The 25,494-nt window shown below is 35.3% G+C and overlaps 3 protein-coding genes and 1 pseudogene across 3 annotated transcripts; 3 read left to right on the top strand and 1 right to left on the bottom strand.

Moving 5' to 3' along the window:
- Nucleotides 1-530: 530 nt before the first annotated feature.
- On the bottom strand, nt 531-2,300 carry LOC132163791 (receptor-like protein 3). Its single transcript, XM_059574163.1, has one exon. It carries the CDS (start codon nt 2,298-2,300, stop codon nt 531-533), a length of 1,770 nt encoding a protein of 589 aa, XP_059430146.1.
- Nucleotides 2,301-8,242: 5,942 nt separating this feature from the next.
- On the top strand, nt 8,243-10,441 carry LOC132163789 (receptor-like protein 2). Its single transcript, XM_059574160.1, has one exon. It carries the CDS (start codon nt 8,243-8,245, stop codon nt 10,439-10,441), a length of 2,199 nt encoding a protein of 732 aa, XP_059430143.1.
- A 5,145-nt stretch (nt 10,442-15,586) lies between these two features.
- On the top strand, nt 15,587-17,722 carry LOC132163788 (receptor-like protein 2). Its single transcript, XM_059574159.1, has one exon. It carries the CDS (start codon nt 15,587-15,589, stop codon nt 17,720-17,722), a length of 2,136 nt encoding a protein of 711 aa, XP_059430142.1.
- Nucleotides 17,723-19,325: 1,603 nt separating this feature from the next.
- LOC132163786 (receptor-like protein 2) lies at nt 19,326-21,515 on the top strand (annotated as a pseudogene).
- The last annotated feature ends 3,979 nt before the right edge of the window (nt 21,516-25,494 follow it).

Raw genomic sequence — 25,494 nt, 5'->3', positions numbered from 1 at the left:
TGTTGAGCTTGTCATTCATATCTCTCATGTAACACCTCTACCCCGACTAGCCTTTCTTCTTATTCATATATCTCGTCATTTCGGTCGTATTCTTCCATATCATTGTAGGAATAATGTTAATGGCTCTCTCCACTGAATTTGTTTATAAGCTCTTAAAAATTGCTCAGTTTGATTAAATTTGACCATAAAGCCGGGTTTGTATAATGAGAAGATTAAACTCTGAAGCTGCAGCTGCAGCTTAGCTTCTAGAACGAGAGACAAGAAAAAATAAAAATCAGATTTTTTTTGCTCTGTTTTTCTACTCTGTTTTCTGCAGAAAATTGCAACAACATATTTTGTTTCAATAAGAACTGATTTGCTTTAGCTTTCTTATACTTTGCTGGAATATCCAGGGCAACAATGCAAACTAAAGCATTCAAACTGAAATTTGAGAAACCAAATTGATCACAACTATTGAGCGACAGATATGTAATTTTAAAGAAATATATCATATACTTAAAACCTTTTGTGCAATCTGGCCAAAGACACTGTTAGTTTGACATAAATTTATAAAGCAAAGGACCACAAACTCCCCAAAAACCTACAATGAAACCGAGAACCACACTAATTGGAAACCATGGGATTGTAGGCCCATTTTCCTCCTCCTCCTCAATGTCTTCGATGGTACTAACAGTATCGGTACACTCGTGTGGAAGTGGGGGACCACAGAGTCCAGGGTTGCCCTCATATGCAGAGGCATTAAAGCTTTGTAATTGAGTGCTTGATGGTATTGGTCCATGAAAATTATTGTTTGCAACATTGAATCGAGACAAGAAATGCAGTCTACTTAGTGATGACGGTATTTCACCGGACAACCGATTGGTAGAGAGGTCCAATAATTCCAAGTTTGCGAGCTCAGATATTTGGTGTGGAATGTTGCCTGAGAAGTTGTTATGCCTAAGATCCAGCTGGCGAAACAACTTCAAATGACCAATCTCAATGGGGATGTTGCCACTAAGACTGTTGTTTGCAATTTTTATTGTTTGTCGCATGTTCGAGAGAACATTATATTGGCCAAGGGTACCATCTCTAGCGGAAAAAACTGGTAAATTCAAATAGTTATTGTCTACTAGAGTCTCTGCTAACACTAATGCTGGCAATGCACAAAGTTCTTTCGGAAATTCACCTGAAATGAGATTATTAGATAAGTCAAAAGCGAAGAGCCTTGGAAGAGTTGACAACCAACCAGGAATTGAACCTGTGATACGATTGGAAACTAGATTTAGAACTTCTAGCTTCTTAATCTTAGATAGCCATATGGGAAATTGACCCATCAGCTGGCAATCACCAAAACCCAAAAACCGAATATTCTCAAATCCATTAGAACTAACTATACTATCATCAGTTGGTATTGCCTCGTACAGAAAATTTCCTCCAAGAAGGACTACACTGAGAGTTTTGCAATGGATCAGAATCTTGATTGCCCCTGTAATATTGGTTAGCCTATTGTAACTAAGTACAAGGAAAGACAAGAATTCCAATTGAGCCACCTCTGGTTGGATTTGTCCTTCTAGTCTATTGTAGGAAAGTCGAATGGCTCTTAGGGACTTACATGAGTAAAGGCTTATTGGAAAGTTACCGAAAAAGGTATTGAACCCCAGATCAATAGTAGTAAGTTGAGGAAGAGTGGAGAAGTTATAGGTGGTGATGTCTCCTTCAAACAAATTGAATCGTAAAATCAATTTTATGAGATTTGTGCAATTCATCAAAGATGGGGGCAGAGAACCTGTTACGAAGTTTGTCTGAAGGATTACGTACTTCAATTTGGAGAGATTTCCAATATTCGCAGGGAGCTTGCCGCTCAATTTATTTTCGAATAACTCTTGGTTGGTGAGTTTTGTAAGGTTTACAATGTCACTGCTAAAGGGTCCCGATAGATCATTGGAAGGTAAGGAGATTTCTTCAAGCCATGTCGCATTGTAGATATCATGAGGAAGCAATCCTCTTAGAGAGTTAAAATCTGCCCGCAAAACCTTTAGTTTGGAACATGACCCGAGTCCACTAGGAATTTGGCCATCATGAAGATTACGAGAGAAATCGAGGAGCCTGATAAAGGAAGAATTGATGCAAGGATAGTAAGGAATAGAGCCTATGAAACTATTGTTGCTGACATTGAGCTCAATCAAACTCCATGCTCTTGGAAGGAACAAAAATTGGATTGTCCTGTTGAATTGATTGCTAGATATGTCAACAATTTGAACTGAGGCAGGCCAGCCAGATATCTCTCCAAATAAACGGTTGTAGCTCAAATCAAGGACCATGAGTTGATTCAAGGACAAAAACAAACCCTTAGGGAGATGACCTAAAAGTGAATTGTGGGAGAGATTAAGGTGAGAGAGATATGTGAGGTTTCCAAGAGAGGGAGACATACTCCCTCTAAGGCCTTTATAGGGTAACCAAATATGGGTGACCTGACCTTTATCATCACAGGAAATACCTTCCCAATAGCAACAATCAGCAGAAGACCAATTTAATGGTGGAGAAGAAGTGTTAAAGGGCAAGGACAAGAGAGAGTTGCGTTCTATTTGGTTGCACGCATGATTTGCAGAGAAAATGGCAAAGAGAAACAAGGTGAAGAGGAGATGATGAGGCATCAAGTATTGCATGCTTCTTGTTTGATAACTCATACGAGAGGAATGAAAGGCAAAGTTCTCGGAGAAGCAAGAAAAGCAAATGGCTCTGTATTATTTAGCCCAAACTGCAAGTATATATAACAAAGAATTGTTTTGGTTAGAGATACGATGTTGCCTCTTTAGTCTTTACTTGTGTAATTTCTTCGAGCCATTTGATTTTGGGTGTTCCTTTTGTAACTCACTATCATTGGATTTTGGCTACCACGGTGACTTTCCAACACGAATTTCTTTTTTTTGTTCGTCTAACCTAGCCCTTGGGACATTCAAATTCAATAGAAAAGCCGAGAAAAGTAGGCATTGGTCATTTTCCTCTCAATTTTCAGCTTGGAAATCTGGCATGGTTTTATTTGATTTCGGACACGTACGTTTGACAATCAATCCAGTTCTTTGTTCGACGAAACTACATCGAAAAAATCTTGCATTAATGTAGTCAAAATCAATGATGTTGATAACTCAAATAATTTTCTCCGAAATCATGGCAAAAAAATCAAAATACTCCACCACTTGTCAACCGCCACCATTCTGTTTCTGTTTTAGCGTGGAACGACTGGCATTGACGAGGACTGAGGGAGGGACTACAACGAACGTAATTTTAAAGTCAAGAACTAAATTTAATCTACATAAACCACTTTATGCGAGTCATGGTTTTGTTTTACTCATTATATTTCGCTTTAAATCATGGCTTAAATGGATAGCAAGTGATATCTTTAGTCATTTAATTTATATTATATCAATCTCCTTTACGTGTAAGCGAATGACAAAGTCATATTTCAAAATCTTAAGATGATAGGAAGAGATGAATTTAATTATTTAATTTATATTAATCTAACATTTCTTCTTTTTATTTTTGTTTTTTTCTAGAGTTCACCTTGTGGACTCGGGGCATGGTGGATTTTTTTCCCTTTCTGAATTTCTTCATGTTTTGTTGTAAAATTGACCTATATACTCATGTTCATACCTTAGCTGCACAACAACGAATGTTTTTTTTTTTTGGGTGCTTTCTGTAGATGACTCATTTATCTATTTAAATACGCGAGGCAATGCCAAGTGATGACAATGTTTTTGGTTCTGATGGATTTGAAAATGTTCAAGTTTTGAGTCTTGGTGGATACCCACTCACTGGTCAATTGCCTACATGGCTATCTAAGCTTAAGAAAATAGAATATTTAACTTTATCTAAGAATCGTCATAGGTTCAATTCCTAGTTGGTTATTGACTCTTCCAAGGCTCTTTGCTTTACACTTATCTCCGCTAGCCTCATTTCAGGTGAATTCCCAAAGGAACTTTGTGCATTGCCAGCATTAGTGTCAACAAAGGCTCCAATAGCCCGCATCCATTTGGATTTACCAATATTTTTTAACATAAGACGTGTTACCCAATACAATTTTCTGTCAAACCTATACCCTTCAATATGTGTTGGAAGCAATAATCTTTGTGGCAATATCCCCATTGAGATTGGCCATTTGAAGCTGCTTCATGTTCTGGATCTCAATCGTAACAACTTTACAGGAAACATTCCAGACCAACTGTCTGAGCTCACAAACTTGGAAGAATTAGACCTTTTTGAAAATCGGTTGTCCGGCAAAATACCAGAATCACTAAGCAGTCTACATTTCTTGCGTGACTTTAGTGTTGCAAACAACAATTTGCCTGGACCAATACCATTGGACACTTAGTTCCAGAGCTTTGATGTCTCAGCATATGAGGGCAACCCTGGACTTTGTGGCCCTCCACTTCCACATGAATGTGCCCATATTGGTACCAACAACAAAGATATTCGGGATGAGGACAATGGGCATCATAGAATTCTATGGTTTCCAATTAGTGTGGTTCTTGGCTTCATTACAGGTTTTTGGGGAGTTTGTGGTCCATTAGTTATTAGTTATGAGTGGAGAGTTTCATATTTTCCAAATCATGAACCAAGTAAAAGATAGGTGTATAATCTTCTTCCTTAAAATTGCATATTGGACGCTTTAGAGTCTCATCAATTTAGTTTCTCAAGTTTAGATTTGAATAATGTAAGGTGTTGTTAGTTTCCATATTTTCAATTTGTGTTCAATGTGATCCCCATTGTGGATAAAATAATTAATGATCTTGGTTACTTTAAATGTTTGTTATGCCATTTACTCTTTCACTTCATTAGGCGTGGTCTCCAGCCAATTGAACTACCTCTTAGGGACTGCCATTTATTATTGGTCTGCGGTGAAAACCCACGACTTATTTGGGCATTGTGCAGTTAATTTCTCAAGAATTTCAGATGTGGCATAGCCTCTCTCATTGAATTTTAGTCATTTTAGTCTTGGATGCATAATAAAAAGAGAGACAACAAACAAATTCTTAAAAAAAAAAAAAAAAAAAAGAAGTGAAAACAGGACAAAAAGGCAGTCCTCTGGAATTCAATTTCACTTGTATGCTTCATGTTCTAATATAAACTTAACTATAAATAGTATTATCTAACTAGTTAATATATTAATATTCGTAATTTTTTTTTTCTGTATTAACCAATGTTACTTATATAAAAAAAAAAAAAAAGTATATCCACTTTTGTAAGGCATCACAACCCGTCTTTACCAGGAGATTCCAAAAGCCACATGAAAGATTAGTGTTAAATTACCACTTATACCAAAAATTTAAATTACCACTTATACTAAAAATTTAAACTTAATTTTTAAATTTTGTTGCGAGGAGAGTAAAGTGAGTAATCATGATCAATGACCACAAAGTCTGCTGAAGAGCATATGAGCCTTTGACAGCTAGCTACTCTCTCTACAATACAATGAAATTTGCTGAAGTCAAGCATTTTGCCACTAGAGCCGTCTAACCTAGCCCTTGGGAATTCAAATTCAATAGAAAAGCCAAAAAAAGTAGGCATTGGTCATTTTCCTCTCAGTTTTCAGCTTGGTTCGACGAAACTATATGCAAAAAATCTTGCATTAATGTAGTCAAAATCAATGATGTTGATATAACTCAAATAATTTTCTCTGAAATCATGGCAAAAAAACTCCAAATACTCCACCTCTTGTCAACCGCCACCATTCTGTTTCTGTTGACGACTGGCGTTGACGAGGACTGAGGGAGGGACTACAACAAACGTAATTTTAAAGTCAAGAACTCATTAAATTGAATCTACACAAACCAATTTATGCGAGTCATGGTTTTGTTTTACTCATTATATTTCTCTTTAAATCATGGCTTAAATGGATAGCAAGTGATAACTTTAATCATTTAATTTATATTATGTCAATCTCCTTTACGTGTAAGCGAATGACAATTATATTTTAAAGTTTTAAACTCATAGGAAGAGATGAATGTAATTATTTAATTTATATTAATCTAACATTTCTTTTTTTATTTTTGTTATTTTCTAGAGTTCACCTTTTGGACTCGGGGCATGGTGGATTTTTTTTCCCTTTCTGAATCTCTTCATGTTTTGTTGTAAAATTGACCTATATACTCATGATCATACCTTAGCTGCACAACAATCTTTTCTTTTTTTTGGGTGATTTCTGTGGATTACTCATTTATCTGTTTAAATACTTTCAAGGGTTTAGATAGTGGAGGGTAGCAAACGAAGTAAACAAGCTTTAAAGGCAACAAAAAGTGGAAAAGTCAATGGACCGAAGCACTTTGCACCAAGAAGACTCTTCCCATCAACCAAATTTATAGAAGGTTCATGTTAGTCCTTTAGAAGCTTTTCATACTTCATGGTGGAAAAGAAAATGTATATATCAATTCAAAATTAAAGGAGAATCACAACAAAAGGGGCGTTGGTTATCTTTCTAAGAATAAATAAAGGAGGACAAAGTTTTCCTTAAAACTGGGTTGGAGGAATTTCTTTCAACCTAGTCTATAAAAGTAACATGTGTTCCTTGAACATATGAGATGCACATATTTTTTTAATAGCAGGGATAAAGTTGGAACAAATTTTATTAAAAATTCATGTGCATCTTACATATTATTAAAAAAAGAGACATATGTCACTTTTATAGACTAGGTTGAAAGAAACTTTCCAGCCCAATTTGAAGAAAAACTTTGTCCATAAATAAATATATAAAATATTACCTTTCAACGATTCATGGCAAATCCACTAGTAAATAAATAAAGAGTTAACATCTCATCTCTAACTTAAACAATTTCTCTTTATATATATAGTTGCAATTTGGGCAAACATATAGAGAGGTATATGCAAGATGTGCTTCATTTTTCTCTTTGCTTCTTTCGGAGCTTTGCTTTTCATTCCTTTGGCCCAAAAAATTTGTACCAATTTATTATGCTACTTCTGGTTTGGCATATCAAACAAGAACCACGCAAGACTTGATGCCTCATCATCTCCTCCTTACCTTGTTCTCTTCAGCCTTTTCTCCGCAGTTCATGCATGCAACCAATCTTTGCACTGATTTTTTGGTTTCCTAGGAAGATGCAAGAGGGCATAAGCGTGCGTCTCAGCACTTTGACCAGATGGAGAAGATTTTCAAATTTGGTGATGTGAGAGTCAAATGACTACATGATCATCACCATTCGCCAGTAAACAACAAGTCTGCTGAAGGAGTTTGACTCTAAGTCATGCATCCTGCCACAAAGTCTAAGTCAAGCATCCTGCCATTGGTCATACTTTCTATGCCTTCCAAGTCTTTAGTTTTAGTCATTATCCTCCCAACTTTCACTTCATGATAATTTTTTTCAGACTCCAGAATTCCAAGTCATATAATTAGTATGTTTTCCTGTGCGCGAAGTAAAATACCATCATTAAAAGCAAGAATTTTAAGGATTAGGATCGCTTCTCATTATTGGGAGAATATGAGTCTCATATTCTCAATTTGAGCTGTCTATTTTTATCCCACGGTTTACAGCATGCCATGTGTCCCACTATAATAAAATATTATTTAAATTTTAAAAAGAAAATCGAAATAAAAATAACAAAAAATTAAAATCAAATAAAACCCTAAGCCACCCCTAAGGGCCGGTTGGGGGGTGGTCTGGCCACCCCCTAGGGCCAAACCCAAAAAATATCATAAATATCTTTTTTTGGATTTGGCCATACGTGCTTCCAAATCGTAGCAGGCCAATGTCAAACGACAGTGACTTACAATAGAAACACCCAAAATCAAATGGCTCGAAGAAATTCCACTAGTTAAGACTAAAGGGGTCCAACGTTGAAACCATGCACTTTTAAAGTTGTGGCTGACACTTTTTTTGTTTTGCGCACAAGTTGTCGCTCCCTTATTTTCCTATTTATCACTTTGCTTGGTTCAATGATAGGGGAAAGGAAAAAGTTTGTCAATCCCATCAGAATTTTCATGCCGGACAGTCATACATGCTTCCAAACCATACCACATGAAAACTACAGGGAAGAATCTTAATTTCGACCCAAAATCAAAAGACGGTACTAGTGAACTTGAAATTATGTCGGCCCCGGACTCACAATTTGGGCAGAGTTGTCGTCTACAGAACCATCAGGTCGTGACTTACCATTTGGGCAAAGTTACCGATCATAGCTATAAATACATGGAGTAATTTTAGGATTACTTCATAGCCATTTTTCTTCTGGTTTCACATATTAAAGAAGAACCATGCTAGATTTAAAGCCTTATCATCTCCTCTTCACCTTGCTTCTCTTTGGTATTTTCTCCACCAATCATGCCTGCAACCAAATAGACCGCGACTCTCTCTCGTCCTTAGCCTTCAACCGTATGTCTTCTCCTCCACTAAATTGGTCTTCCATTGATTGTTGCCAGTGGGAGGGCATTTATTGTGATCGTAAATGTCGAGTCAACCATATCTGGTTACCTTCTAAAGGCCTTAGTGGTAGTATATCTCCCTATCTCGGAAACCTCACACATCTCTCCTACCTTAATCTCTCCCACAATTCAGTTTTGGGTCCTCTGCCTAAGGGATTGTTTTCGTCCTTGAATCAACTCAAGGTCATTGATTTGAGCTACAACCATCTATTTGGAGATATATTTGGTTGGCCTGCCTCCCTTCAAATTGTTGACATATCTAGCAATCAATTTAGTGAGACAATCCAATCTTCATTCATTCAAAGAGCATGGAGGTTGATCGAGCTCAACGTCAGCAACAATAGTTTCATGGGCCCTATTCCTTCCTTTCCTTGCTTCAATTCGTCATTTGTTAGCCTCCTCGATTTCTCCCATAATCATCATAGCGGCCAAATTCCTTGTGGACTAGGGGCGTGTTCCAAACTTAAGGTTTTCCGAGCAGGTTTTAATTCTCTCTCAGGCTTGCTTCCTCATGATATATACAATGCGACTGGGTTAGATGAGATCTCCTTACCTTTCAATAATCTTTCAGGACCAATTAGCAGTGATATTGTGAAACTTGCCAAACTCACCAACCTTGAGTTATATGGCAATAAATTGAGTGGCAACCTCCCTTTGGATATTGGGAAGCTCTCCAAATTGAAGCACCTACTTCTTGATGAAAACTCCTTAACAAGTTCTTTGCCCCCATCTTTGGTGAATTGCACAAATCTCACAAAATTGACCTTACGATCCAATTTCCTTGAAGGAAACATCTCTACCTTTAATTTCTCTAGTCTTCATCAACTTATTGTAATTGACCTTGGAGATAATAAGTTCTCTGGTAACTTGCCAATAAGCCTTTACTCATGCAAATCCTTGACCGCAATCCGTCTATCTCGAAACCAACTCGAGGGACAAATCCAACCTGAGGTGCTTCAATTAAAATTCTTATCTTTCCTTTCAATTTCTTTCAATAGGCTAACCAATATCACTGGTGCAATCAAGATTTTGACGCGTTGCAAGACACTCACCATTGTCATCCTTGGAGGGAATTTTCTACATGAGGCAATGCCAAGTGATGACAATATAGTTGATTCTGATGGATTTGAAAATCTTCGAATGTTTAGTCTTGCTGCGTGCCAACTGACTGGTCAACTACCTATATGGCTCTCTAGGCTTAAGAAGCTAGAAGTCTTGAAACTAGATTCCAATCATATCACAGGTTCAATTCCTAATTGGTTGTCGACTCTTCCAAGGCTCTTTCGTTTATACTTATCTAACAACCTCATTTCAGGTGAATTTCCAAAGGAATTTTGTGGATTGCAAACATTAGTGTCACCAAAGGCTCTAGTAAACCATAATCATTTGGATTTACCAATATTTATTGGCCCCAGTCCTTTTGGACAGATTGTACAACTCAATTTTCTCTCAAGCCTGCGACCAGCAATTATTGTTGCAAACAATAATCTTAGCGGCAACATCCCAATTGAGATCGGTTGTTTGAAGCTTCTTTCTGTGCTGAATTTTAGTCATAACATCTTCTCAGGCAGCATCCCAAACCAAATTTCAGAGCTCACAAACTTGGAAGTATTAGACCTCTCTGCAAATCAATTGTCCGGCGAAATACCAGCGTCACTAAGTAGTCTACATTTCTTAAATGCCTTTAGTGTCGCAAACAATAATTTGCATGGACCAATACCATCAGGCACTCAACTCCAGAGCTTTGATGCCTCTGCATATGAGGGCAACCCTGAACTTTGTGGCCCCCCTCTTCCACATGATTGCGCTCATATTGTTAGCAACAAGGGAGACATTCGAGATGAGGACAATGGGCATAAAATCCCATGGTTTCATATTACTGTGGTTCTCGGCTTCATTACAGGTTTCTGGGGAGTTTGTGGTCCATTAGCTTTTAGCTATAAGTGGAGAGTTGCATATTTCCAATTCATGGACAACCTAAAAGGTAGGTGTATAATCTTTTTCTTTAAAATTGCATATTGGTCATTTTAGAGTCTGTCATCAATTTGGTTTCCTGAGTTTCAATTTGAATAATGTAAGGTTTTGTTAGTTTTCATATTTCCAATTTGCGTTCAATGTGATCATCGTCTTGGAGAAAATTAATTAATCTTGGTTACTTTGTTTGTCATGCCATTTACAGTTGATCCGTGATGACAAGCCACAACTTATTTGGTCATTATATGTTGCATAGCTTTCCTATGCATATAATAAAAAGAGTGACAACAAACAAATTCTTCAAAAAATGTGAAAACAGAACAAAAAGGCAGTCCTCGGGAATGCAATTTCACTTGTATGCTTTATCATTATCTCTTCTAAAGCTCCAAATCAACCAAAATTTCCAACTATCAAAAGGCATCTGATTAGTAGACTGATTGGCTTTATAAATTTAAGTTAAAAGATCTCATTATCCATCAAGAAACATATGAATTAAGGAATTTCAAAGAGTTAAATTAAGGGGAAATTAAGGTTAAAATGTTTTACAATGATTTCCAGATTATGAAAGTGAACTTAGCTTTTGAAATCTAGAAAATTTGTCTACTTGATGAGATTACAAGTGATGAACCATTCAAATTCCATTTCTGCTAAGCTGCACTGCCAGTTTTGCGAATATTCATTAGGCTCTGTGTCAGCCAAATTGCTGTTTCTCTTGATGACACAACTTCTTCTTCACGAAAAGGTCTCAACAGTCCTGCAAGTTCCTCAAGCCTTTCCTGTTTTAGTAAATCTGAGCAGATCTCTAGTAGTGACTCCAGACCTTCTGCTCTTTGCCGAGTTTGGGGGTCCCATTCAATCCTTGTTTCATTACCATGATCCAAAGTCACCGTACTCATTGATGAGATGTCACTAGAACCTCCATTCAATTCGTAAATATCTTCTTTCTTTGTTTGCTTACGAGAGATAAGACCATTTTCACATGGAAGTGTGACTTTACCTTCTACTGATGCATTTTCAGTGGAAGCATTGATCAGATATGAGCTAAGGTTTATTGTAGAATGTGAAGAGCCTCTTGGCTTAGAGGAACACCCTTGCTCCATGTCAAAGTTCTTTCACCAATGAGCAATGGATTAATATGCTAAGTTCAAGGTTTTAAGTAGTGCTACTTACATATCTCCTCCTTCACAGTAACTTGTCACAATGCACACATAGCATTCCTGTAGTACATGAATCAAAAACCAACCCAATAATAAGGTTCAGGGGACATGATTTTCAAATTATAATGTTTTCTTAAATTCATGAAAATAAAATGGAAAATTTTAATCTAATTCTGATTTTGGGGTAAAATTACAGAACTAACACCTTGCTAATAGACTACCTTTTCCACCCATGCATCTTTGTACTGCACAATATACGGGTTATTTAGCTGTGCTATTATTTTCATCTGCAGCAGGACCAAATGTCAGAAGTTACATAGCTTTTGTATGCATCTTGGATTTAAGTAACTTACCAAAAAACAGTCTTGGATTTAAGTAAGCAAGCAGATGTTCTCAAAATAGAAATTTAATTGTTTACAAACAAAAACAATCTGGTTTTCTTTTCAGATAGAAATGATTGAATCAGGACCTTACTTGAACATGATTTGTTTCATAAGCTCATACCTGTCTTATTTAATCATGACCACAAAAATGATTAAATTCATTCCCTTTTTCCAAATTTAGAAAACGTCGTTTTTTTTTTTTTTTTCTCTCTAAAATGATTGACAGAATAGTCAATATGAAAATTTCCTGCATGATAATACCCTTTTTTTGGCCCTTTGCCTGGGGCTAGTGCTACAGAACAGAGTTCCTTAAAGAATGGTTTTTCATAGCCAGACTTAAAAGATCAAGAAACAATTACACCTTTACTTTTGCTTTTAGTGTTGAATATTGACATTGAAGAGGAGGGAGGGAGGGATCACAATAAACGTAACCTAAAGTCTATGAACGAAATTGACACAATCAAACTTTATACGGTCAAAATTGACAACAAACCTACTCACAACAAACCAACAAAAAAAAAATTCTCCTCTAAAATACACTAAAGGAATATTCTCAATCTCATTTAAAAGAGAGAGAGAACAAAAAACTCTTGAAGAAATGTGAAAACAGAACAAAATGGCTATGCTCAGGAATGCAATTTCACTTCTATCTTCTATCATTCTAAATTTACTGAAATGGTCATAAGATAATAAAGACAAAGCCACTAGTATTTTGCCTCAAAACGTCTGGCGGCAATCATTTTTGATGAACTTATTTGGCCTTCAAAGGAATTGGAATTTGTGTGGGACTCTGCATCAAAGTGTAAATGACAACTTTTAATACGAGTTAAGATTCATGTAGAAGAAACAATGTTCAATAGTTTGTAATGAATGAAAATAATTAAAATATACCTGATAAACTTTCTATTGGTGCATGTCAAAAAATATATATAAAAGTTGGAAAGTATTCTTTTACTGTATATAAAGATTGATAAGCATTTTAAGAAACAAACCATATCAAATCCATTTGGCGACTAACAAATAGCTAGAGAGAGAGAGAGATTAGTTAAGAAATCTTTAGTAGACCTTAAGCCGGGAATTTTATGTATAGATAACATCTAATTGTTTCTTCAAATGCCTTTCATGACATTCTTCTAAACAGGTCTTAACATTAGTTTGATGTTTTATACAATTTTGTACACAAGATGCAAGCTCGGAATTCACCATCTCCTTGACATTGTGTTTCCACCAACATGTGTAATAACCTAGAAAAAGACAAGATTCATAACCAAGCTTGTGATCTTTAGACCAGCTGCGATCTAGCCATTTTTCATCACAAAATTTAATAAACATATCAATGCATGTATGTAGTGTTTCATCAAGTTCAGAGGATTGAGGATACCAGATGGGTTGTGGAGAAGGAAAAAATGACTCAGGGGCAAAATCATTAATTTGAACTTTATCAAGCTTAGGAAAATGAAGAGACAGTGTGGGAGGTGAAGAGGGATGGAAAGAGATATGAGTAAAGTCATTAGCTTGCACTTTTAAGAGAACAAGAATAAGCAACTCCCTCATCACTAGCATAAGTTTTCTAATAAATTTGCAAGCCATGGATTTTTATCCAAGTTTGAAACTATTTAGTTTGGTGTATAATCAAAAAGATGATTATGTCTTAGCCCATATATATTGTACGAAATTGATTTATTCATAAGTAATTTGAATAAAATAAGTGTTGTTTAATAGTTTTAAATTTTGAAACTATGACCGTTGCCACTTAAAGCATGTGCTTTCATGGAAATGAAGAATTAAAAAAGAAAAATTATTTTTGGAAGTGATAAAGAGACATTTGAAGTAAATATTTTAGATAAACTTGATCAACAATCGGAATAAATGAAGTGATTCAATACTTAAAGCAATGCAAAAGAATATGTCACACGAAATTGCATAAAAAATATTTATTTAAATGGAAAATTGTATAAAAACAAATAAATCTTGGTTGGGTGAGTCGGTAAGATAGCTAGATTATAATTAAATGAATTAAGTGGCCATCTTTCTATTTTTTGAAAGGAAAAATAAAAAAAGCAATATTGTCCTATAGTTTGTGTTATGAGCTTTCAAGAATATTATTATTTAATTAATTAAAATTTCAAATCCTTTCACGCAAAAAAAAAGAAAAAAAAAAAATTCCAACCATTAAAATGGAAAGAATCGGCAAGAGGAATCTGATTATTAGATTAATTGGCTATATAAATGTAGGTAAAACATCTCATTATTCATTAGAACAAAAAAAGAAAAGAAAAGAAAAAAAAAAAAAAAAGCGAGGAACAAACCTAACACAAAATCTCTAGGTGAAGCTTGATTTTACCCCAAGGAAAAGGTTAAGATTCCACTGATTTATTTCAGAGAAATGCTAGGGAATCAAGACTTATACAAAGAGATGGATATCAAAATGACATGGAGCTATAATCTATTGGAGAAAAGATCAAAACAATTAATTAAGAAAAATGCTATGGGTACAAATGAATAAACTCCACATGATTTTGGTACACATCTCTTGGTAAAAAATTTGGTACTTATAACGTTTCTCTTGATTTTATAGGAATTGAAGAGAAGAAATAGCGTTTTTCAGTGCAAGAAAATCCACCTTTTATCTGCTAAATGAAGAATCTATGTACAGCAAACTTAATGCATCTTGTTGATGCAAATTTCTCTATACTTCGTTAATCATAGTTGAAAGATCAACAAATTCATATGTTTATGCTTCAAGTAATGCTATACTTTCATTTCTTCACACCAATTTTGATCTCGACATTTATACGTAGTTTTTAAAATCATTATTAAATATATATATATAAAAAAAATAAAAAATAAAAAAGTGTAAAAAAGTGATAATATGTATAACGTTACTCTTTTATGCTGCTCTTAAAAAAAAAAAAAAAAAAAAAGAGTACGAAACCACACGCAAGTGATGGTAACTCAAATATTTTTCCAAGAAATCAAAGGAGTAAACTGATGATATTAGCATCTTTGCTTTAGCCGGGATGCAAGGATTCATGTGCACAGCATTATATATATATATATATATATTTTTTTTTTTTTTCTAAGCAACGTACAGAGGAAGGGCGAACATGATATGTACGTATATATATAAACATGATAAAAATTGTTAAAGAAGTGGGGGTGCCAGCTGTTTTTGTTTAGGAAGAAAGTCAAAGGAGGAGTGCCAGCAAGATTGACTTGGATTTGCGAAGATCTCTAAACAGGGGAACTTTTCTTGTTAAGTAAATAATTTTATTAAAAAAATCAAACAAACCATACGTTATCTAATTCCAAACGCAACCTTATAAGCAGCGTTACAAGAAAAGATGCCGTTGGTTTATCGTTGTCAGAATAAATAAATAGCATATATATAATTTTTTTATGATTCAAAGTAATTTTGAACAAGAAGACTAAGCAAAACCGAAATCAAATGGCTCCAAGCAATCCCACTAGCAAAAACGAAGTAGGCAACATCTCATCTCTAACCAAAACAACTCCTCATTATATATACTTGCAATTTGGCCAAACTTATATAGATCGAATAGAGGTATACTGTACAAGATTTAGACGTTCATCATTTTTTCTCTTGCTTCTTCTGCGACTTTGCCTTTCATTCTTCTGGTATGAGTTATCAAACAAGAAGGATGCATGACTTGATGCCTCCTCGTCTCCTCTTCACCTTGTTTCTCTTCGGCATTTTCTCCACGAATCATGCGTGCAACCAAATAGACCGCGACTCTCTCTTGTCCTTAGCCTTTAATGGTATGTCTTCTCCTCCCCTAAATTGGTTTTCCATTGATTGTTGCCAATGGGAAGGCATTGCTTGTGATCATAAACATCAAATCATCCAAATTTGGTTACCTTCTAAAGGCCTCAGTGGGAGTATATCTCTTGCTCTTGGAAACCTCACATTTCTCTCACACCTCAATCTCTCTCACAATTCACTTTCGGGCCCTCTCCGTAAAGGTTTGTTTTCTTCATTGAATAACCTCAAAGTCCTTGATTTGAGCTACAACAATCTATTTGGAGATATATTTGGTTGGCCTGCCTCCATTCAAATTGTTGACATATCTAGCAATAAGTTCAGCGGAACAATCCAATCTTCATTTCTTCAAAGAGCATGGAGGTTGACTAAGCTCAACGTCAGTAACAATAGTTTCACAGGTCCTATTCCTTCCTATCCATGCATCAATTCTTCCTTTGTCAAGCTCCTTGATTTCTCTCGTAATCATCATGATGGCCAAATTCCTAGTGGATTGGGGTCATGTCCCAAACTAAATGTTTTTCGAGCAGGTTCTAACTCTCTCTCAGGAAAACTTCCTGATGATATATACAATGCGACATGGTTAGAAGAAATCTCCTTACCTTCCAATAATCTTTTAGGACCCATTAGCAGTGACATTGAGAATCTTGCCAAAATCACAAGCCTTGAGTTATATGAAAATGAATTGAACGGAAACCTCCCTACGAATATTGGCAAGCTTTCCAAATTAAAGCATATAATCCTTCATACCAACTCCTTAACAGGTTCTCTACCCTCATCTTTGGTGAATTGCACAAATCTCGTAAAATTGATTTTACGAGAAAATTTTCTAGAAGGAGACATCTCTACCTTTAATTTCTCTAGTCTTCATCAACTTACTACAATTGACTTAGGCTTTAATAACTTCTCCGGTAACTTGCCGATAAGCCTTTACTCATGCAAGTCCTTAATCGCAATTCGACTAGCCCAAAACCGACTAGAGGGGCAAATCCTACCCGAGGTGCTTCAATTGAAATTCCTATATTTTCTTTCACTTGCTAGCAATAGCCTAACCAATATCACCGGTGCAATCAAGATTTTGAAGCGTTGTAATAGACTCAACATTGTCCTTCTTGGAGGAAATTTTCTACATGAGACAATGCCAGTTGGTTCCAATGGATTTAAAAACCTTCGATATTTGGATCTTGGTGGCTGCCAACTAACTGGGCAATTTCCTATATGGTTATCTAAGCTCAAGAAACTAGAATGTCTACATCTATATTCAAATCGTATCACCGGTTCAATTCCTAGTTGGTTGTCAACTCTTCCAAGGCTTTTTCGTTTAGACTTATCTAATAACCTCCTTTCAGGTGAATTTCCAAAGGACCTTGGTGCATTGCCAGCATTAATGTCACAAAAGGCTTTAGTTGACAACACTAAATTGGATTTACTAATTTTTGCCACAAGAAGTACTATCCAGTACAATTCTCTCTCCAACATGGGACCAGTAATTTTTGTTGCAAACAACAGTCTTAGCGGCAACATTCCTATAGAGATTGGTCATTTGAAGCTACTTATTGGTCTGGATCTTAGTCAGAACAACTTCTCAGGCAACATTCCAGACCAACTATCTGAGCTCACAAACTTGGAAAGATTAGACCTCTTTGCAAATCAGTTGTCTGGTGAAATACCCGCATCATTAAGTAGTCTACATTTTTTGTCTGAGTTTAGTGTTGCAAACAACAATCTGCATGGACCAATACCATCAGGTACTCAACTCCAAAGTTTTGATGCCTCTGCATATGAGGGCAATCCTGGACTTTGCGGCCCCCCACTTCCACATGAATGTGCCCATATTGTTGGTAACGACAGAGACATTCTTAGCGACGACGATGAGCCTAGAATCCCTTGGTTTCCAATTACTATGGTTCTTGGCTTTCTTACAGGTTTTTGGGGAATTTGTGGTCCATTAATTTTTAGCCATAAGTGGAGAGTTTCATATTTCCATTTTCTTGACAACCTAAAAAATAAATATTAATCTTCTAATTTAAAATTACATATTGGTGGCTTTAGAGTCTTCGTCAACTGGTTGGTTTAGAGATAGTCACGAACTTGCTTTCTCAAGTTTTAATTTCAATAATTTATGGCTTTGTTAGTTTTGACCATTTCAATTTTCGTTCAATGTGATCCCATGGTCCCACCGTTTTTAAAATAAAACTGTTACGGGGAAAAAGAATATAAAAATTTCCAACCAAAAGAAAAAACGTACACATTTCGACCAGCCTAGCTTTGGAAATTTCTGTGAAGCTACCACCAACAGCACCGATGGTCAACGGTCAACCATTTTGGGCCAAAGGAATAATATATAATTCACACCCACAAGAGCTTGCTTATATGATTTCGCCTAATTTATGTTGCAAATTGAATATATATATATATATATATATATATATATATATATAATTTTGATGTACTGTTAGATAAAATAAGAAAAGCACATGTGAAACATGATATGGTCCTGAGAGAAAATGCAATGTCACTTCTATGCTTTATCATTCTTCATTTTTTTGGTTAAAAATATAAATTGGGAAAAAAAATGAAAATATTTGCTTTTAGTGTGGAATATCGACATTGAAGAGGAGGGAGGGAGGGATCACAATAACGTAATCTAAAAGTCTATGAACTAAATTGACAAATTCAAACTTAAAACGATCAAAATTGACAACAAACCTACTCACTAAATAAAAAATAAAAAATGACGAGTAGTTAAAGAAACCAATTTATAATTTATGGCCTGTTTGGAATTGTATTTGATGGGCTTAAAAGTGCTTTTAATACTCAAAAATCGTTTAGTAAAAAAATTAAAAGCGTTTTTAAATGTTCAAAAAGTTTGAAAATTACCAAAATGGCCTTTTGACAAAAGTTTAAAAATAAAGTTTTACTCAAAAACCCCTTTTGACTTAAAAACTCTATTTTTCAAACTCAATTCCAAATAAGCTCTTAACCTTCAAAGCTTGTCTTATATATCCTTGTGAAGAGGGCATTGTTCGAAGTTTATTGCAAATTAATTTTCTTAATCTTGTCTTAACTAATTATCTCAACCTTTTCTCTCTTTATTTTTGTAGTACAATGAGATGGCGTGGTTCATTGTGAGTCATCCCTTAGGACTTACAAACTCCTGAAATTTTTTGTATAATTTCATTCCAGGTCAAATTTTTCGGCCAGCCAGGAAGGTCCAATGTTGAAACGATGCACTTATAAAGTTGTCGCTGACACTTTTTTTGTTTTGCTCACAAGTTGTCGCTGCCTTATTTTCCTATCACCTTGCTTGGTTCAATGATAGGGGAAAGGAAAAAGTTTGTCAATCCCATCAGAATTTTCATGCCGGAAAGTCATACATGCTTCCAAACCATACCAGATGAAACTACACGCAAGAATCTTAATTTGCACCCAAAGTCTTAAGATAATTGACAATGTTTATTATGTCGGCACTGGACTCACAATTTGGGCAGAACCAAATTGTCAGGTCGTCACATACCATTTGGGCAAAGTTGCAGATCATAGCTATATATATATATGGTGTAATTTTAGGACTAATTCATATCCATTTTTCTTCTGGTTTGATATATTAAGGAAGAACCATGCTAGATTTAAAGCCTTATCATCTCCTCTTCGCCTTGTTTCTCTTCGGCACTTTCTCCATGAATCATGCCTGCAACCAAATAGACCACGACTCTCTTTCGACCTTAGCCTTCAACCATACTTCTTCTCCTCCACTAAATTGGTCTTCCACTGATTGTTGCCAGTGGGAGGGCATTTCTTGTGATTATAAACATCGAGTCACCCATATTTGGTTACCTTCTAAAGGCCTCAGTGGGAGTATATCTCCCTCTCTTGGAAACCTCACACAGCTTTCACACCTCAATCTCTTCAACAATTCACTTTCCGGTCCCCTCCCTATAGGATTGTTTTCGTCCTTGAATCAACTCAAAGTCCTTGATTTGAGCTACAACCATCTATTTGGAGATATATCTGGTTGACCAATATCCATTCAAATTGTTGACATATCTAGCAATTACTTCAGCGAGATAATCCAATCTTCATTCCTTCAAAGAGCATGGCAGTTGATCGAGCTCAATGTCAGCAACAATAATTTCATGGGCCCTATTCCTTCCATTCCTTGCATGAATTCTTCCTTGGTCAGGTTACTCGATTTCTCTCATAATAATCATAGTGGTCAAATTCCTAGTGGACTAGGGGCATGTTCCAAACTAAAGGTTTTTCGAGCAGGTTTTAATTCCCTCTTAGGATTGCTTCCTCATGATATATACAATTTGACTAGGTTAGAAGAAATCTCCTTACCATTCAATAATCTGTCAGGACCCATTAGTAGTGATATTGTGAACCTAGCCAAACTCACCAACCTTGAATTATATGGAAATGAACTGAGCGGCAAGCTCCCTAAGAATATTGGAAGGCTCTCCAAATTAAAGCACCTAATCCTTCATACAAACTCCTTCATAGGTTCTTTGCCCCCATCTTTGGTGAATTGCACAAATCTCACAACATTGATTTTACGATTTAATTTCCTTGAAGGAGACATCTCTAACTTTAATTTCTCTGGTCTTCATCAACTTACTACAGTTGATTTGGGGATAAATAACTTTTCCGGTAATTTGCCAGCTAGCCTTTTCTCATGCAAGTCCTTAAAAGCAGTTCGACTCAGCAAAAACCGACTTGTGGGACATATCCCGCATGAGGTGGTTCAATTGAAATTTTTATCTTTCCTTTCACTTGTTGACAATAGGTTAACCAATATCATAGATGCAATCAAGATTTTGATGCGTTGCAAGCCACTCACCATAGTCCTTGTTGGAGGAAATTTTCTACACGAGGCAATGCCAGGTGATGACAATGATTTTGGTTCTGGTGGATTTGAAAATGTTCAAGTTTTGAGTCTTGGTGGATGCCAAATGACTGGTCAATTGCCTACATGGATATCTAAGCTTAAGAAGCTAGAATATCTAACTTTATCTGAGAATCGTATCACAGGTTCAATTCCTAGTTGGTTATCGTCTCTTCCAAGGCTCTTTGCTTTAGACTTATCTGATAACCTCATTTCAGGTGAATTCCCAAAAGAACTTTGTGCACTGCCAGCATTAGTGTCACAAAAGGCTCCAGTAGCCCGCAACCATTTGGATTTACCAATATTTCTTAACACAAGAAGTTTTACCCAGTATAATTTTTTGTCAAATCTATACCCTTCAATATATGTTGGAAGCAATAATCTTAGTGGCAACATCCCCATTGAGATTGGCCGTTTGAAGCTGCTTCATGCTCTGGATCTCAGTCGTAACAACTTTTCAGGAAACATTCCAGACCAATTGTCTGAGCTCACAAACTTGGAAGAATTAGACCTCTTTGAAAATCGGTTGTCCGGAAAAATGCCAGAATCACTAAGCAGTCTACATTTCTTGCATGACTTTAGTGTCGCAAACAACAATTTGCATGGACCAATACCATCAGGCACTCAGTTCCAGAGTTTTGATGTCTCGGCATATGAGGGCAACCCTGAACTTTGTGGCCCTCCACTTCCACATGAATGTGCCCATATTGGTACCAACAAAAGAGATATTCAGGATGAGGACAATGGGCATAGAATTCCGTGGTTTCCAATTAGCGTGGTTCTTGGCTTCATTACAGGTTTTTGGGGAGTTTATGGTCCATTAGCTATTAGTTATAAGTGGAGAGTTGCATATTTCCAATTCATGAACCAAGTAAAAGATAGGTGTATAATCTTCTTCTTTAAAATTGCATATCGATCACTTTAGAGTCTCATCAATTTGGTTTCTCAAGTTTAGATTTGAATAATGTAAGGTTTTGTTAGTTTTCATATTTTCAATTTGTGTTCAATGTGATCTTCATTGTGGATAAAATAATTAATGATCCTGATTACTTTAAATGTTTGATATCCCATTTACTATTGGTCTACGGTGAAAACTCACAACTTATATGGCCATTGTGACAGTTAATTTCTCATGATTTTCACACACGACATAGCCTCTCTCACTGAATTTTAGTCATTTTGATACATTAAGTTGCGGAATAATTTTTATACATCACTGAATTTTAGTCATTTTAGTCTTGGATGCATAAGAAAAAGAGAGATAACAAACAAATTCTAAAAAAGAAGTGAAAACAGAACAAAAAGGCCGTCCTCAGGAATTCAATTTCACTTGTATGCTCCATGTTCTAATATATATACACTTAACTATAAATAGTATTATCTAACTAGTTAATATATTAATATTCGTTTTTTTTTTTTTTTTTTAACCAATATTACTTATCCCAAAAAAATAAAAAATAAAAATAAAATAGTATATCCTCTTCTGTAAGGCATCACAGCCCGTATTTAATTACCAGGAGATTCTAGAAGCCACATAAAAAATTGGTGTTAAATTACTACTTATACCAAAAGTTTAAACTTATTTTTCAAATTTTGCTGTGGTGAGAGTCAAGTGAGTGATCATGATCAATGACCACAAAGTCTGCTGAAGAGCATATGAGCCTTTGACAGCAAGCAACTCTCTCTACAATACAATGAAATTTGCTGAAGTCAAGCATTTTGCCACTAGAACCGTCTAACCTAGCCGTTGGGACATTCAAATTCAATAGAAAAGCCAAAAAAGTAGGCATTGGTCATTTTCCTTTCAATTTTCAGCTTGGTTCGACGAAACTACATGCAAAAATCTTGCATTAATGTAGTCAAAATCAATGATGTTGATCACTCAAATAATTTTCTCCGAAATCATGGCAAAAAACTCCAAATACTAGAGTAGAGGTTGTGAGTTCGAATAGTGTTTTCGTTAATTCATCTTATTTCAACTAAATATTTCAGGTGTTAGATTTCACATATTAGTATTAAAGTAGTGATTGACTTGATTACCTTTTACTATTAAGTTGAACTTTTAAAATAAGTGGCGATTCAAATAATCCCTTAGAATTTAGAAGTTTCTTTTGCAATGATTTTTTTTTTTTTTTTTTTTTTTGTCCCAGCAAGATGCAAGAGGGGAAAAGCGTGTCTCAGCACTTAGACAAGATGGAGAAGATTTTCAAATACGTTGCTGTGAGAGCCAAGTGGCTGATCATGATCAGTGACCACTGACCACGAAGTCTGCTGAAGAGCATATGAGTCTTCGACACCTACTCTCTCCACAATACAATGAAGTCTGCTGAAGTCAAGCTTTAATTCTGCAAACGAGAACCTTCTAACCTAGTCCTTGGGACATTCAAGTTCCAATATATATATATATATATATATATATATATATATTATAAATTGGTTTTTCTAAATTCAGGTTTGTTGTCAAATTTAACCCCTTCAAATTTGATTTGGTGAATTTAGTTCTTGATTACGGTTATTATGATCCCTTCCTAGCTCCGTTGTCATCAATGTCGTCATTCGACACTAAAAGTAAGCAATTGGCCGGGTTGAATCATTTTCTCTTGTAGTGATTTCACTGCTCATTGTTAGTGCGAGTGATGAAGACTTCTAAACAAGGAATTACTCGCATGCGCCATTAAATTAATGGTGTTTCGAAAAAGGTGCAAGTGGGATTGGAAATCACGGAAGACTAAAATCATGAAAGAACTACGGAAGTTGCGCAGAATTGTAAGTGATGACTTGGAAAAACTGTTGAGGTACAACAGTGGCGTTTTGTTCACGTTAACGGTTCTTAAAATATATTTTACGAACAGGGATGGAGGAATGAGGGACTGGTATAGGCCATGGCCCTCCTCCTACTTCGTAAGAACAAAAAAATTATAAGGTAAATTTTTTTTTTTTTAGCCAACTGGTCGTTAGCATTTTTTTGGCTTGGGCCCCTATTCATAATAGTTTCTGGTTCCGTCACTTGCGGGGTGCTATTTCAAATTTTATAAAAAAGTTATAGATTCCCTCACTAAACACAAATTAATTTTTAAATGAGATAGTCAAAAGCCTCTAATATAAACTATAGAGCTTGTAATTAAAGGGTTGAACCGATTAGAAGTTCAAAATATCATCAATTATCAAAAAGCATTAGTTGATTAAAACTAATAAATTTAATCATTCAACTTATATTATATCAGTACCTATATTTATTTACCTATGAGATTAACGGTCCTCTCCATTTTTGGCTCTTTTGAAGCTTTATAAGAGAGGTGTCAGACATGATCTTAAAACTTGTAACAGTGTAATTTGACATTAGACAGTAGACTGCACCTCACAATTTAGGATTTTTTGCCGTTAAAAATTATGAAAAACAAAAACAAAACAATACCACATTAATGATTATCATTGTATTGAATTTCTAGTACTAATATTCTATCATTACTTACGAGGAGTGGGAACAAAGATTTTAATATGTTTTCATTTATATGGATTAAAATGAAAAAAAAAAAATGTTCTTATGTTTTAATTCATTTGAATATTATGTTATTATTTTTTTTTTCTTTATATGATTTACTTGATTTTCAAGCGTTTGTTGAAAGTGTTTTCTTCTACTTTTGAAAGCAAAAGAAGAAGAAAAAAAAAAAAAAAAAAAAGTATTTTGTTGTTGTGCACAAAAGAAACGTATATATTTGATTGAAATGTTGAGTGAAAGATTTTGTTTAATTTTGTATTCCTAAAAAGAGAAAATTATTTATTTTTTTTTCAAATGTTAGTAATTATATAAGTTTTATTTGTATTACAATATAATACGTATCATACCAATGCTATCAAAGACTCTGGCTAATTTTGTATTACTACTTTGATCAAAATTAATTAAGTTTTCTTATTTTTCTTTATACTTATTTACTCATATGGGAACAAAAATACCTAAGTCATGGATTTTATACATTACTGATTCTATTCTCCTTTTTCTTTATACTTCCTTTCATTACTGATTCTATTCTCCTTTTTTTATTTTTGTTATTTTCTGAATTTGCCGTTTGGACGTTGTTGGAGCATGGTAGATTGTTTTCTTTTTTTTTTTTTTTCTCTTTCTTAAGTCTCCGTGTTTCTTCTAAATATTCATCCGAATTAGTGATCATTTCCAACAACGAAACATGGAAAATCCGTTGGACATGATAATGTCTCTAAGCAATTGCACCAACGATCGAAAATGTAGATGATGCATGGGAAGAGAGAGGGTTCAACAGAAATAAAAAAGGCTGCGGAGGAGGTGTGTGCTGTCACTGTTGTGTGCAAATGGTGGAATTGGGCATTGTGAAAGTCAGATTTGGGTAGTGTGTTCACGTGAGCTGGCTTGCTTGGGAAGTGAGAACAAATATCAGACAAAGGTTTGGGCTTTTGGCCCGCATTTTGGCCCTAGGCTGCATTTGTATTTCAATATTCTTTGTATTCACTTGTAATAGACAGCTTTCTTTCGATTGCACACCTTGTGAGCAAGGTGTTTTAAAGGAGCGGGCAATGTAATGGGTTAAAGTAGATAACCCATTTCTGTTATTAGGTTAGTTGTTAGTTAGGTCGTTACTAGATTAGTTGTTAGTTAGGCCAAGTAGTTGGCCCAAGTAGTTAGAATGGAGTCTATATAAGGCTCTTGAGATAATTGTAAAGGTATCAAAGAATCTATGGACTGTTCAATTGTGAACCTTGGAAGTTAAGCATCCTCGAAATGCTTAGTTTGTAGGAGATTAGCCATCTCGAATTGGCCTTTTCAATAACAAGTAGTAGTTTACTGTTACATTCTTTGATGGCCTTCCCTTTCCACCTCTGGTGTCTTTTCCAACACTAACTTTGTTAGATACTCAACTACAGAGCTTTGA

This window comes from Corylus avellana, chromosome ca10 (genome assembly GCF_901000735.1).
Source record: "Corylus avellana chromosome ca10, CavTom2PMs-1.0".
In the NCBI taxonomy this organism is placed as follows: Eukaryota; Viridiplantae; Streptophyta; class Magnoliopsida; order Fagales; family Betulaceae; genus Corylus; species Corylus avellana.
Note: the sequence above shows the minus strand (reverse complement) of the source record. Positions and strands in the feature narration are given on the sequence as shown.

Coding starts and splice junctions, on each gene's coding strand:
- LOC132163791 (XM_059574163.1), bottom strand. CDS start 2,300: ATGGTCCTTGATTTGAGCTACAACCGTTTATTTGGAGAGATATCTGGC.
- LOC132163788 (XM_059574159.1), top strand. CDS start 15,587: ATGCATGACTTGATGCCTCCTCGTCTCCTCTTCACCTTGTTTCTCTTC.
- LOC132163789 (XM_059574160.1), top strand. CDS start 8,243: ATGCTAGATTTAAAGCCTTATCATCTCCTCTTCACCTTGCTTCTCTTT.